General features: G+C 50.2%; 1 protein-coding gene and 1 non-coding gene across 5 annotated transcripts in view; both read left to right on the top strand.

Annotated features, from left to right (window-relative positions):
- Nucleotides 1–331: 331 nt before the first annotated feature.
- The window catches only part of FOXK2 (forkhead box K2), a 68180-nt gene continuing 54247 nt past the window's right edge, over nucleotides 332–14264 (top strand). For all 4 annotated transcript variants that reach the window (XR_010384360.1, XR_010384359.1, XR_010384358.1 and 1 more), the window contains exon 1: nucleotides 332–735. Coding sequence is in view for 1 of the 4 variants with exons in the window: in XM_031469742.2 (XP_031325602.2) it covers nucleotides 332–735 (404 nt within the window). In the remaining 3 variants the exon portion in view is untranslated. The remainder of the gene's footprint in view (nucleotides 736–14264) is intronic.
- Nucleotides 2677–2839, top strand: LOC116158027 (U1 spliceosomal RNA). The gene has a single exon (XR_004142257.1). It is a non-coding gene; the product is annotated as a U1 spliceosomal RNA (small nuclear RNA).

The following is a 14264-nucleotide window of genomic DNA, read 5'->3' as shown; positions in this document are numbered from 1 at the left end:
CGCGGCTGCTCGGCGGCTCCGCGACTCCGCGGCCGGCCCAGCTCCGCCCCGGGTTTTCCAGGCCGCCGGGAGCCGCGCCTGCGTAGGGCGCCGCGGCCGGACGTGCGGACGCACAGCCGGCGTGCCTCGCCATTGGCTGGCGGCCGGTAGCCCCACTGCCGTGCACCGCCCCCATAGGCGGGCACGGCCGTCAGTCACGGGCCGGCGCCGGCCCGCGGCGCGCCGCGCGTGTCCCGCCCCTCGCCGCCGCTCGTCGCTCGCCGGCCGGCGGCCTCGCTCGGCCCTCAGCTCCGTGGCGGCGGCGGAAGGCGGCCCGGGCCCTCGCAGGCCCATGGCGGCGGCCGCGGCCCTCCCGGGCGCGGGCGGGCCTCCCGCGGGCGGCGGGGCCGGGGGCGCGGGCGGCGGGTCCCCGCCGGGCGGCTGGGCCGTGGCGCGCCTCGAGGGCCGCGAGTTCGAGTACCTGATGAAGAAGCGCTCGGTGACCATCGGGCGCAACTCGTCGCAGGGTTCGGTGGACGTGAGCATGGGCCACTCGAGCTTCATCTCGCGGCGCCACCTCGAGATCTTCACGCCCCCGGGCGGCGGCGGCCATGGCGGGGCGGCCCCGGAGCCGTCGGCGCAGCCCGGGCCCGACGCGGGCGGCGACTTCTACCTGCGCTGCCTCGGCAAGAACGGCGTGTTCGTGGACGGCGTGTTCCAGAGGCGCGGGGCGCCGCCGCTGCAGCTGCCGCGCGTGTGAGTGGGGCCGGGGGAGGACGGGGGCTGGGGGCTGCGGCCTGGCTGGCCGGCCTGGGACCCGAACCCCCACCTGGACCCGGACCCCGACCCCGCGACCCCACCTAGAACCCGCCCCCGATGCGCGACCCGGCCCCGCGGCCCACCCAGGACCAGGAAAACTCAGATCCAGGCAGGCCCTGAAACCACCCAGCCCCGCTGCCCCCGACCTAAGTCTTACGGCGAGGACGCAGCCCACGTCCTCCCCACATGTAGGAGGCAGTCCGGACCCCGAGTCGGAACCCCAGGCCTCGTCCATCCAGGACCTAGATCGCGGTTTCTGGGATCAGTCTACCTCCTAGCCGACCCCGACCCCGACCCCGACCCCGTCACCCTGGCCGGATCCCACTCCAGACCCCAGCCTCGCGGCCTCATCCACCCGACCCATGGCCAGAACGCAGACCACAAGCCCTGCCGCAGGTCCCATCCTCACTTTCCCAAAGCTGGAGGCTCAGGCAGCTGTGCACGTGGGCTGAGGGTTTCTGCGCTTCTCTGTGCGTTCTGCGAGTTTGCATGTTATTTTTCGTAACTAGCACGTAGGTAATACAGCCCAGAAGTGTTCAACTCTGGCGCGTGGAACCGCCCAAAACCTGTATCTTCACTGATGATGGGTTATCTGTTACTTCCTTTTTGTTCTGGATGTTTTCAGTAGTGTATTATTTCAAGAATTATTTAAGCTGTAGGAACTCCTTTTTCTTACCATATTTTTTGTTGCCTAAAAATTGAAAACTCTTGAAAAGTGCTAAATTTTCAGATCTGTGCTCTGAACCTTAAAATTTGGGGAAAGCTGTACACTTTCAACATGATTTTTAAAAGTCGCTTGATTATTTAGAAGTTCTTACAAGGTCTTATGGAGTGGTAATTAAGGGAGCTTCATGAGGAACTATCAGTCCTGCTACAAAGCAGTTCAGCTGGTTCTCTGATTTTGTGAAGTATGATAACTTCACATTTACTCTGCTTGAAAAACAAACTTGCTCTCTAGGAAATGCTAATTATTCCTCGGGGACTTTCTAGATTATTCCAAGTAGAACCTTTCTCCACAAACCGGAATTTTTGTCTGCTTCCAGCTGTTGGAGGTGCGGATAAGAGTGCTGCTTGTCTTCACTGCTTGATTTTTGTGCACGTGTGCTGCGTTACTGCGTGGCCTGCAGAGCGCACCAGCTGGTTCCCTAGGCCTTGATGGGAGCGTCTCAAGCAACATTACTTTTCAAACTTAAAGCGGTTTTGTGTGTAATTATACTGAAGAGTGCGTAAGATGGGTGGTAGGGACCTAACGGCTGCCTTTTAATTTGACTTGTTTACAGGTAACTTGACATCACAACAAAGGGTATTATATTTTTCCTCTGAGAATTTTGAGGTTTTTAAAGAAAATTCTCTTATTATCATTCAGCCAAAACTATTTGTGTTGACATTCCAAACATGGAAATAAGTGGAGCTTTCCGCGAGGGAGCAGAATTGAGACTTTTTTGAGGGGTGAAGTGAGCCTTGTAGAAATGATGAACAAGAGGTGGTGGGCAGGAGCAGGGCCTCTGGCCTTCAGCTCCCAGCTGGTGCACAGGGCAGAGTCCGGGCTTCTTACGGGCCTGGGGACCTCTGCCTGCACTGACAGATGGGAGTGATTTTTTCCACAGAAGGGGTTTTGGCATTTTTACAGTGTGAAATGAGTGGATAATTGTTAGGATTTTTAAGGCAAATGCCTTTTTTGTAAAGCATTATTTGTAAGTTGTTGGTGTAGGATGGTAACAGGTATGTAATGGAAAAAAACTGTAAAGACAATTGGTGCTACCTAAATGTAGATAAATTGTTTTAAAAATCTTTTTCTTGAAATTAAACTCAGTTTTATGTTACAAGTTCTTTTTAAGATTAAAAAAATCAAATTGTATCAATTTAAAAACACGTGTAATACTTACCTGAAGGGGAGATACCATGATCACGAAGGTGGTTTTCCCAGGGCGAGGCTTATCCGTTACACTCCGGATGTACTGACCCCTGCAATTTCCCCAAATGTGGGAAAATTGACTGCATAATTTGTAGTAGTGGGGGACTGCGTTCGCACTTTCCCCTGTTTAAAAAAACAAAACAAAACATGTAACTTAGAGCAATTATGCAGAGGTTGAAACTTTATTCCTTATTTCAGACTTGCTTACCGAATTGAGAATCGCTGTAGAATTTTTAAAATATAGCAACCTATGGTTGATCTCTTATTTGAATGACAATGATTGTATTCCAATTCCAACTTTAAAATGAATCTATGTTTTGTAGTTAGTATTAAAAATTTACATACAGAGAATTTGAAAGAGTACATAAGTAGTTTAGGCTTAAAGTATGTTTTATTATTTTATTAAAATAATAAAGTATTGATGTGGGGGAAGAGAGAAAGGAGGGCTGTGATTCTGTATGTTGGCTGTCATGAGTATTTTAAACGGTTTGGATAAGACCTGAGTACAAGTGCCTTTTCCGTGGTGGTTGGTCAATTCCTTGCCTATGTGGCCTGGGGTGGGAGCTGAGTATGTACTCGAGCGCCAGAGCACGTGGTTTTCCAGAAAACAAGTGATTTCCAAAAAATTCTTGGTTTTTGGCCAAGTATGCAGGTCTGTATATACAGAAATGCAACTTTTTCCTCTGTGGAGTGGTCTAGGTAGGAGAGCCCTGAGGCACCTGGGCCGGGCTCCTGAAGTGGGCAGGTGCAGGTGGCCCTGCTGGTGTGCCTGGGTGGCAGCCTGGTACTAGAGGAGGTGGAATTCAGGCTGGAAGGGCCCTTGGGGCAGGTTTGTGGAGCATGAGGTTTGCCTAGGCCTGGTGGGGCAGTGTTTTCACTGAGGTCAGCCAGAGAATGAAGAATGTTCTCTTTGAGGACAGGGTCCTTGTTTGTCTAAGCACCTGGTCTGGCGCCTGAGTGATCTGAGTGTTTTAGGAAGATCTGTTGGGCAGGGGAGCCTGGGTTTGCTGTTGTTGCTCTTGGTATGGCTGTGGTAGCATGCTGAATACAATTTACAAATAAAAGTAAACAACTTTTTAACAGTTACTTACAGTTTGAAATGTCAAGTGAATTTGATGTATTTTTTGGTTAGTAAGATGGTAAATATCTAATAGCCAGACATAAGTAGAACAAGTTGAATTTACTGTAGCCCAAAGCTATTTGACATGCAAAACTGCAGTTGTGTTTATTTAGAAAAGTGACGTGGTTCTGGTGCTAAATTAACTGCCTGTCAGCTGGTGATACAGCAGCCCCTCTCTTGTGTAGCATGTTTTAACTTGCAGATGAAGTTTGCTAATGCCACATTTGAAGACTCTCATTACATCAGAGATAGCACCCTCCGAGGTGAGGGCTGGAGAGAGGTGAGCAGGCAGCGGCTTCTGGACCTTTGCTGGTGGAGACTGGGGGCAGAGAACCGAAGGAGCTCAAGGTGACTGGACCCTGCTCTGCTGGAGGGGTTGGGCAGAGCCAGGGCTCCCAGAGAATCCCAGTACCAGAAGGAGGGAAGTTGGAAGGGGGGAGCGCCAGGTGGGCCTCGGGAAAAGGACCGTGACCTGCAGCGTCACCTTCCATGGGGAGCTGGGGGCTTGGCGGCTAGGATGTTTTGGAGGATGAGGGAGGAGACTGGGTGTGGGCTCCTGGGTGAAGACAGCCAGAAGGGAGTGGGGGTGGTTATTGCAGGGATGACCGAGGTGAGATTAGGATTAGGAAGAGTGGCAACCCTATGGGTCACCACCGTGAAGTGGTGAGGGAAGCCCTGGGAGACAGAGCTGTGGCCCCAAGGGTGCAGGGTGCACACAGTTGAGGTGTGAGGGGCACAGAGTTCCCAGCAGAAGATAAAATGAGCGTATCTTCTTTGAAGACCTAAGCAGACCCACTCGTGAGGTCCGGAGTGTGTTCTTGTTTGGGGGCTGAGGTGGCTGAAGCACTTGCATTACATTATGACCTGAGACCCTGACCAGCTTGTATGCAGAGCTGAGAGCCAGGGTCCGGCAGCTGGACTCTAGGACCCAGGAGTGGATGTTGGGCAGAGGCACTTTGCACTTGGAAAAGTGCTCAGTGTACAAATTAATTGCTTTTTAATGACTACTGTGTATTTTCCTTTAAAAGCTACAATATATATTCATTTGGTAAATTGAGATACATTTTTATCACTGATTGTAGACATTGGGAACACAGTGCAGCTATTTTAGCATAATTTTTTTAAGTTAAAAATAACAACCAGCTTGCTTCCACTTTACCTAGGGTTTAGTAGTTCTGCCGTACCTCGGAGGAATGGGTCATGGAGCTGGTTCTTGGGACTTGCCTGTTAGCGACCCTCTCTCCTGCAGGCTGAGGAAATGTTCCCTCCTCATCTCTTTGTGCTGTGCCTTATCTTCTTGCTTGGCTTTGTCCCCAGCTGGTCCTCCAGGGTGGGGACCGGGGCCTGTATGTGTTTGTACCCTTGGAAATGGCACAGAGCCGCCATCCTTTGATACATACACAGCATACGTGTTCCCGCTGACTGGGGACATCACCGTTGCAGGAGTTTTCTCAAGTGCTGGTCATTTAGCGACAGGACTCCGGTCAGACGTGGCCCCCCTTTTGGTCCCCCGTTCATCAGCAGGCCCCCATCTGGATGCGGGGCTGCTGTGGTCATAGCGGGCCTGTCCATTGTGGAACTGCAGCCGAGCAGGAGGTGGTGCTTGGTGGTGGTGGTGGTGGGGTTGAAAACGAAGAAAAGAGGGTTTCTAAAATAAGGAAGCTTTTCATGATAGCCATTAGCATTTTGGGTACTGTCCTCATCTGTTGGACATGTTTGTGTAGCTCGGGTCTCGCGTGTGGGTTCTGGAGCAGTTTACAGTGTCTTAGGTAATGACAATGCAGCCAGTCGGCTCCCGCACTACGGCCCAGGTTGTAATGAGGATGTTTGAGTTTGCTAAGAAAACACAATACCCCAGGGCATGTTGGAGGCACATATTGTCGTTTCTGTCATTTGAAGCCACTTGAGGGCCGCACAGGGGTTACCGCCATCACCCAGGAGGTGGCTGCGGTGAGATCAGGAGGCACCGTGCAGGAAGCCACCTTTCCGGGCATGCATCTATTTCTGGGGTGTGTGTTTAGTGCTTTGCTGGGATTTTAGACATTATTGGCTTCTGCTGTAGCTTGTCATTTGGGACAGAATGCTTCTGTGTCTCACATAGTGAAAGGTATCAGAACCACAGTGGTTCTCACTGGGGTGCACGTCCCTTCCCCAAGACATTTGGCAACATCTGGAGACACGCTAGGTTGGCACAGCTGGGAGGGATGCTATTGACATCTAGTGGGCTGGGGCCAGGGAGGCTGCTAGAAATCCTGTGATGCAGCGGATAGCCCTCCAGCAACAGAATGCTCCCGCCCCAGGCTTCAGTAGTGGGAAGGTACAGACCCTGGAGCACAGTGGTAGCCAGCAGGTGGTAACAGTGGGATGTTAGTCTTAGCCCTGTTGGTGGTGAATTTTAATAACTTAACAAATGGTACCTATTAAGCCTTTAAGGTTCCAAAGCATTGGTTTCAAATTTAGTGTCAGGCACTTTCTAAAAGGAAGCCTGAGGTGGAGAGGCCTGGCGTGGCATCGCTCCCTTTGCAGCTTTGGAAGGACAGTCAAAGGACTTGATCCCAAATCTTACCCAGGTTTTAGGAAGATTGGACTTAGCACTTTAAGCAGAGTCTCACGTTCCCCTCCTTGGAATGTGTAGCTCAGGCATGTCCAGTGGCTTTAGTTAGGCTGATAAGACTATTCTGAGACCAGTTATGGTTCATGAGAAGAAAAGACAGCGAGTTGTTCTAGTCGAGTTGCTCCAGGTTTTCGTGGTCTCTGCCCCCTGGAAGATGAGCAGCTGAGGATGTGAGGGAGTGTGGCGTTAGTGTCGCTGCGGCCGTGAGGCTGCTGCCAGACGCCCTCTTCTCGTGCTGCTTAGTCACCAGTGAGCGGCGCGTGGAACTCCTTCTTTGACTCTTGAGCAGATGGGATACAGAAAACCCTGAACAAGTAAACTGGAGACTTACTGTTGTGTTTTTCTGGTCTTTTTCAGACCATAATAGCATTTGAGTGCATAAGTGATATTTTTAAAATACTATTTTTTTTTTTTGCCACTTCTAAACTTTGGGAGGATGTTAGGAATTTGAGCATCAGTTTTACAGCTGTTTGAGCTGGGAGGAGGAAGATGTGGTCCATTCCGTTTCCTCCTTAAGTCTCGTGTTCCCACTTTGCTTCGTCTTGCCCTGGACTTGCCCACATGTGGTGTTAAACACTCCTCATCTTCTGTACCTTGGCTCAGGTGCCCATGGGCTGGGCTGGCTCATCCTGTACACTTACTGGGACTGTGGCCTGTGACCTTCAGTGACCTTGAGTAGATTAGGTACTTGATAGGACTCAAATGTCTGCTGGTAAATTTGCGTGATGTAGGCTTTAAGTTTGTATTTGGTAGATATTGCACCAAAAGATAGAACATTTATAAGTAAAATTAAATACACTCTGATTCTATAATTCACCCCACTTTTCTTCTTGTTTGTATTGATGGTAGATCATCCAAGTGGCATTTTTGGTTTTGTATTGTATGGTTTTTTTTTTTAAGTTAAAGTTGATTGATACGTGGAGGGGGTGAGGAAGCCTGGACGCACGTGAACAGAATCTCCTGTAGTTGGGTAAGAGAGTTCTTGCTGATGAGCACTGGTCACGTAGCTGCTGTCACGCAGCTACTGTCACACTGCATGCTCACCCCATAGATGCGTTCCAAGCAGTCGGACTGCGCTTCTCTTCAGTGCTGGGCAGGGTGTCTTGTCTTGCCTCGTCCCTGCAGACATGTCTTCACTCCCCCCACAGAGCACATGCACAGACTCTGGCTCCTGTGGCCTCGTGCCTTGGGCTGGAGGAGGGGCAGGCTCCCGGTGGTCCTTCTGGCTGAAGAATTTTGCAGAGACCTGAGGAGATCCTTCTGGGATTGCCCAAACCGGAGCACATCCTTGGCCCTCACAGCCCCTCAGTGAGGTAGTCCAGCTCTGATCCCCATGCTCGTCCCATCATGTGTGACTTCATCACCTGTCCATCCTGTCTCCTCTTACGCAGTATCACCAAACTCACTGAAAGTAGCATTCCCCCCATAGTGCCGAAAATTGTACTTTATTTTCCATCAGTCTTATTTTGTTCCCTTAAAAGTTGGTTTTCAGAGTGTACATTTTCTTGTTGACACAAATATATCTGTTAGTCACAGTTTTGAAAAATACCTGGTTCTTTATACCTTCTGGGGGTTCCTACTAACCAAGCATTCAATGTTTAGGGTTTCTTTTCCTTTGTGTCTCTAAAGAGAATATCTTTACTTTTATAAATAACTTTTAAATGATTTTAGTATTTTGCGAATGGCGATTGTTTGCCCACTTTTATTTGTTCAGTGACTGGCTTCTCTACTTAGGCCATTATTTGTTAAAGCAGGCCTTGGTTATAGTTTTCGGAGGACACCTCAGGCCATTGGAACGGCATCCTGGCTTGACTGCAGATTGACTTTGGGCATCTGACCAAGCCTTTGTGAGTCACTGCATCACTGCACTGACTGTAGGTTCAGGTAGAGCTCTACTCCTCAGCTCCTATGTCCACAAGAAGAGGGAAATGGGCAGAAAGAATAGTTGAAGAAAAGCACAACGGAAAATGTCCCAAATTTGGTGGAAAAACATGAGCCTTCAAATGCAAGATGCTCGACAAACTTCAAGTAGGATAAACTCAGAGGTCCCACATTGCGACATTATCATAAAACCATCAGAAGACAAGGAGAGAATCTTGAAAGCAGCGAGAGAGAAGTAACTTGTCAGCACAGGCACTCTCAGCAAGGCTAACAGCTGGTTTCTCATCAGAAACCAGGAGGCCAGCAGACAGTGGGACGACGCTTACAGTGCTGAAAGGAAAAGCTGTCAGCCGGGAAATGTGTCTGGCAAAGCTGTCCTTCAAAAATGGGGGAGGAATTAAGACATTCCTCAATGAACAAAAGTTGAGGGAGTTTTTTAACTCTAGCCCTGCCCCACAAGACAGTCTAAAGGTTGTCCTTCAGGTTAAAGTGAAAGATCAATAAACAGTCACTCAGAGCCGTAAGAAGAAATAAAGATCTCCAGTAAAGGTAAGATCATGAGAAAATACAAAAGTTAGTGTTGTGACTTTGTGACCCCACTATTGACTGTAGGATTCAAAAAATAATTGTAACTTATGTTTTTGGCACACAGTGTGTAAGAATGTAGGGTCCATTGTCCATACTTTGAATCAGAAAAATATGAAATTCTTCAATAGTCTTAAACACTGGATGAAGTTGATTCATTTTCTTTAAAATCTGTCAGAAAAAAGCTAAGACCATAATAGTTTTGTGAAATGTTTCCTAACACCTGCAGTCTTAGGAAGGATGTTTTGCTTTAGCATAAAGTAAGAAGTAATTTTGCCTTTAAGGTATGGCAGATGTTTTAAACTTTTGCCGTGTGTAGGCTGCCAGTGCTGAGGATGGGAGACGGCTGCAGGGCCAGACCTGCAGCTCCTGCTCTCCTTTGCTCTGTGAATTCTGTCGCGATCATTCTTGTGCCTTTTCCAGTTGGAGTCGAGGCTTGGAGGTAGTAACCCAGAGTTGCTTAGCAAAGAAATGGCAGAGCTGAGATTCAAACCTACATCCAGCTTTTTAGCCAGTGTTTTAAACCACTAAGTTCTCCGCAAGGCCAAGAAAAAGCCGTTGGCTGGAGGATGGGAGAATCTACAAGTCAGTCTAAGTAGGCTTTCTAATTGCACTGAGCTAGTTAATCTGTTGTTTTGCATTTAGATTATATGCATTACTCATGGTCAATGAATAGCATCTAGTCCTTAAAGTCTGTACGTCCATGTAGAGACGAGTTCCCATATTGGGCAGGGAAGTTCAGGACAGAGTGTGGTGTGACTCTACGGCTCAGAAGGGGGGGGGGTGCAGCACACTTGACACATCCCTGCACTTAAAACGCTGTCAAGATAGTAAAAATGTGTATCTTCAAATGGGCATCGTGGGCTGACATTTGTTTTCCTTTTCAACAGAATTTCTGTAAGGAGCGTATGTTTCTGTTTGATGAAATGCTACATCTAGAAGCATCTAGAAGATCTGCTCAGATCTGGGTGAATGTATTCTTCAGGCGTGTTAGTTCCACAGCAGGTGAAGTGCTCTCCATGTGGCCTCTGGACCTGGTGTGGCTGCCTTATGACTGCAGTGGCCTGTGTGTGCATGGAACAGGCTGAGGGGCTGTGATGCTTCAGGGGGTGTTTTCTGACTTTGTGTTATGCTTTTGACATGGAAGAGCATTTAGTCCTGCTTTGGAATGCTGTCTTGTTCCCAGGGTAGGCTGTGTCCACGATTGTGGCACCTGTGACCATCAGTAGATGATGTCCCTGCTTGTCAGCTCCCAGGAGTGAGTATTCAGAACCAGCCTCCGACTCAGATCTGGGGTGCCCACCTGCCCTGAGGGACGTGAGGCGGGGTCAGCTGCCCGCGCGAAGGCCCCGCGGCCCCGCGTGTCAGAATCTCTGTTCCGTCTCAGCCGCCTTCACAGGGCAGTCTCATGGGGAATTTATTCTTTAGTTCTGACTTTCTGATTGCTAACGAGGAAAATCTGATTCATTGAAAATAAATTGTTTTGTTGTTGGGCTTGCATTCCCAGTTTTTATTTGTGGACACAGGCAAAGAAAGCTTTCCCTTTTCCTTTTTGAAAGGAAAAAGGGGTTACTTTCCCTCATTGTGCCCCAGACCATCCTGTTGTTGGCATCCATGCTTTGGACAGCTCAAGGTCATTCTCCTAGTCTGTAGTCACTGTCTTTTTTGGATGTCTGGGCAACTGCCCTTGCCCTGGTCGGGGTGGGCCCAGGGGGCTTCAGATGGGGAGCAAGGTGGGGCCGAGCTGCGCACCTCTCCTGTTTAGAGAGGTAAGCACTTTGAACTGGAGTGCGGTGTTGTCTCTCCCTGATCTTAAGTCTCCCCTTACAGTGAACAGGAATCCACAGGAAGATTTGCAAATGTTAGCCACTATCTATAAAAATAGATTAAAAAAAAAACAAGCTTCTTCTGTACAGCATGGGGAGCTGTATTCAATACCCTGTAATAACCTTTAGTGAAAACGAATATATGTGTGTATATGTGTGCCTGGGACATTGTGCTATGCACCAGAGACTGACACATTGTAACTGAATGCACTTCAGTAAAAATAAAAAATAAGAAACAAAAAGAATCCACGAAGAAGCTCTGCCCTTTCACGGCCCAGTGGTTGAGCTTCTTCACAGGGCGGTGGTGCAGGGCTGCGACGCGAGGGCCAAGTGGATGTGGCCCTGCCTTGATGGGAGGGGGCGTGTGGGGAGCTGGAGTCAGGCACAGACTAGAAAGTGGCGTGTCCGGACCAACGGGCAGGGGGCCTGAGGCAGGGGAGCAGTCCGCCTGCCCTGAGTTTGTCTTTCCCCAACGAGGGAGCTCTGGTGGTCTGAATAGAAGGACGACCATGACCCAACAGCAGGGGTGGTGTGGGGGGATAGCTGCATCTGAGAAGAGGAGGCTGGAGATGGATGGCAGGGCCAGGCCTGGGTTTGCTGCTCGTGACCAGACACAGGAGCTAGCGGGGCCTTAAACAGGGGGCAGGGCTGGGGGGCCTCGTGCCGACTTGCGGGGCAGAGATCCCTTGGAATTCCGAATTCTTTGCGGTTGTAGAAGGTGGCCAGTGCTTAGCGTAGCTCAACGCCTGGGATCCCATGCAGAGGCTGGCAGCGCCGCCCCTCAGACATATCCTGTGTCTGCAGAGAAACAGGCACGTGCCTACCTTCAGATCAGGTTTTGTGGCCAAATGAATAACAAACCAGGCTTTGGGGAATTCACAATTTTGAGTGAGGGGTTGTGGACCCATAGAAGTGTGATTCTCTCATTTTAAAAACACTAAGTTACTACAGCTTTTGCCTCCATGGTTTTCAGCGGTCCGCGTTACCACTGCATTCCAGGGAGCAGGGTGAGCACTCCTGTGCATCTTCTTGCCTGGCCTTACCTGGCTGCCCAGAGTATGGAGTGTGGGTCAGCGGGCACCTGCAGGTGCTTTTTGCAGGGAGGGACAGAGCAGGGATGTCGTGTGGTGCAGCTCGCCGCCGGGGGGCATGTGGGCATGAGGTGGACCTCACGGGCTGGAGGATGGTCTTGTTGCTCTTGACTGGGCTGAGCACGTGGGAGGCAGGGCAGGTGTTCAGCCCTGTTCGAGAGAGTAACACGGCTCTTTCATGGATGCCTTCTGTTTTTCCTTCTGACATTAATGTTCTGGTCTGGTGTTTTTTCTGGTTCTGCCCTGTTGTTTTCACTGTATTTTCTTTGTTCTGTGTGTTTCTTGTCTGGACCTGTGGTGTGCTAGAAATCAAGCCGGGTGAAGCAGAAGCTCCACCTCGGAGGAGGATGGACTTAGGTGGTCTCTGGTGCTTCTGGGGGCTTGTGACGTCTCCATCCTCCTGTCTTCTGTGGTCTTTGTCAGCGGTGGGGTCTTTAGTCACTCTTCCTGGGAGGTGACTCTCCTGCTGGTTGGAGGGCGGGGAGGGTTCTAGGCTGCCCTCCCAGGAGGTCCCATTTCAGAGTAGGAGAAGCGTGGGCCACCGCCAGCAGCAGACAGGCTGCTGAGAGCAGCGCCTCGACAGGACCACGTGGGTGAGGGGTGCCTGGTCTGAGTGCTGTGAGCTGCACCACACAGCCGCCCTAACCGCTGGGAAGTGGTTGGGTTTGTTTTGGTCGTTTTGACTTCGAGGTGACAGTAAACCTCCAGTGTTGTACTAAGGCACAGACTCCTTTGGCCTTCCCAGTGTTGACATCCACTGAAGGCCCAGCGTTCGCGTGGTCAGCCTGGTCAGGAGCAGGGGATGTGCATCGGAAGCTGAGCTGGCTGCTCAGACTTGTGGGCCCCCACTATCAGAGTTCCCGGCCCGGGCTCGGGGTTCTCAGCCCCTGCACCCACTCCCCTGCCCTCCCCTGGTCCCACCCTAGCCTCATCACGGCCATTGTGGTGTGTGGTGGCCCTGCTTGGTGCCAAGGACCTGAGTAAACCCCGCTCTGAGGTAGGGAGGGGGCCCTGGCTGGCTCAGACCCTCACTGGGGTGGGCTGTGAAGTGTCCGACGCCCAGGTTTGTTTGTTCCAACCTTTGGCTCTTTACCAGGGGTGAGCATGACCATCCCGTGAGGGTCTTTTAAAAAATGGTACCTGGACCTTCCTTCCCCTTCAGAGACTGGGATTGGGGGAACACTGGGGGAAATGTCCGTGTGTGTATCTGTATGTACTTTGGAAAACCTCTCCAGCTGCTTGCGCTAGGCACCTGAGGTTTGAAAGCACTGTTCAGGAAAAAGCATGTGAGACTCAGCAGTTGGTGCAGAAGGTTCTTGGTGCATCGAGGACCAGGCGTGTGGTTGAGGGCCGACCATCTGCTGGCTGCTGTGTGGGACTGTGGGCTAGAGTTGTGGTAGCAGAGCTAGGAAAGTTATTTCCAAGAAATTTAGATACTCGTTGAACTGAATTGGCATGATGCTGGTAGTCTTGCTTAAATGATCAAGTAAAGTTTATTTTAGGATGTTATAAAGTTTAAGATAATATAACATGATACTTGCTGTGGAACATTTGGAACAGTGATTGAAAATGGTTAGAAAAAATTACCCATCATCTCACCATTCATAAGTGGCCACTGTTAACACAAAACATATTCATTATTATATGAATAGTTTTGAATTTGCTTTTAAATAGCAGAGACTCCCGTTGCAGGTAGGATTTTGTCTCATCATCAGTTACTTTTCTCGTGTTCACCCTTTTAAAACGTGCTGCAGGAACATCTATCTGTGGGACACGCTGTGAATTACCCTACCATCCCCTGTTGTTCAACACTTAGATTAACCATTTTTTGCTGTTTAAAGATACTGTAATTGAATTTTGAACTATTTGAGTCTTAGAGTTGGTGTTCCTGTGTCAAATACACATTTTTGTTTTAAACGTTCTTTCTTTTTTAGAAGACAGTAGCCCCATTAAGTTCCTCGTGCAAAGGAGAGCACGTCCCGCCCCTACGCCACTGGCAGTTCTCCCCATCCTCCCAGAACCCTCCGGTGGTCCTCTCGTCCATCCTCTGCGAGTGACTGCGCGTGAAGGTGGTGGGCGGCCCGCTGCCCTCTGGGCCACTCCTGGGGCTCCACTGTGCATCACTTTGTGGTATAAAATGAAAAACCAAAGTGTTTCACTCTTTCTTTGTAGAGTGAAAACCCCAGCAAACTTAAGACACCTCCCCAGCTGGGCGCTGCCTGAGCCAGGCTCAGCCAGGGACAGCCCGGTGCAGGGCTTACCCCCCCCCAACCCCTGCCCCCGTGAGGAGGGGTCGCAGCCCACCCACCCGGGCAGGCGTGATGAGTCCCTGAGAACTTTCATTTTCTTTCCTTTCCTGGTTTGTTTTCTGATGAGAGAGAAAATAGTTCAGGATTTGTTTAAACCTGGAAGGCCATGACATCTCTTTGTGAAG

Source organism: Camelus dromedarius, chromosome 16 (genome assembly GCF_036321535.1).
Source record: "Camelus dromedarius isolate mCamDro1 chromosome 16, mCamDro1.pat, whole genome shotgun sequence".
NCBI lineage: Eukaryota > Metazoa > Chordata > Mammalia > Artiodactyla > Camelidae > Camelus > Camelus dromedarius.
Note: the sequence above shows the minus strand (reverse complement) of the source record. Positions and strands in the feature narration are given on the sequence as shown.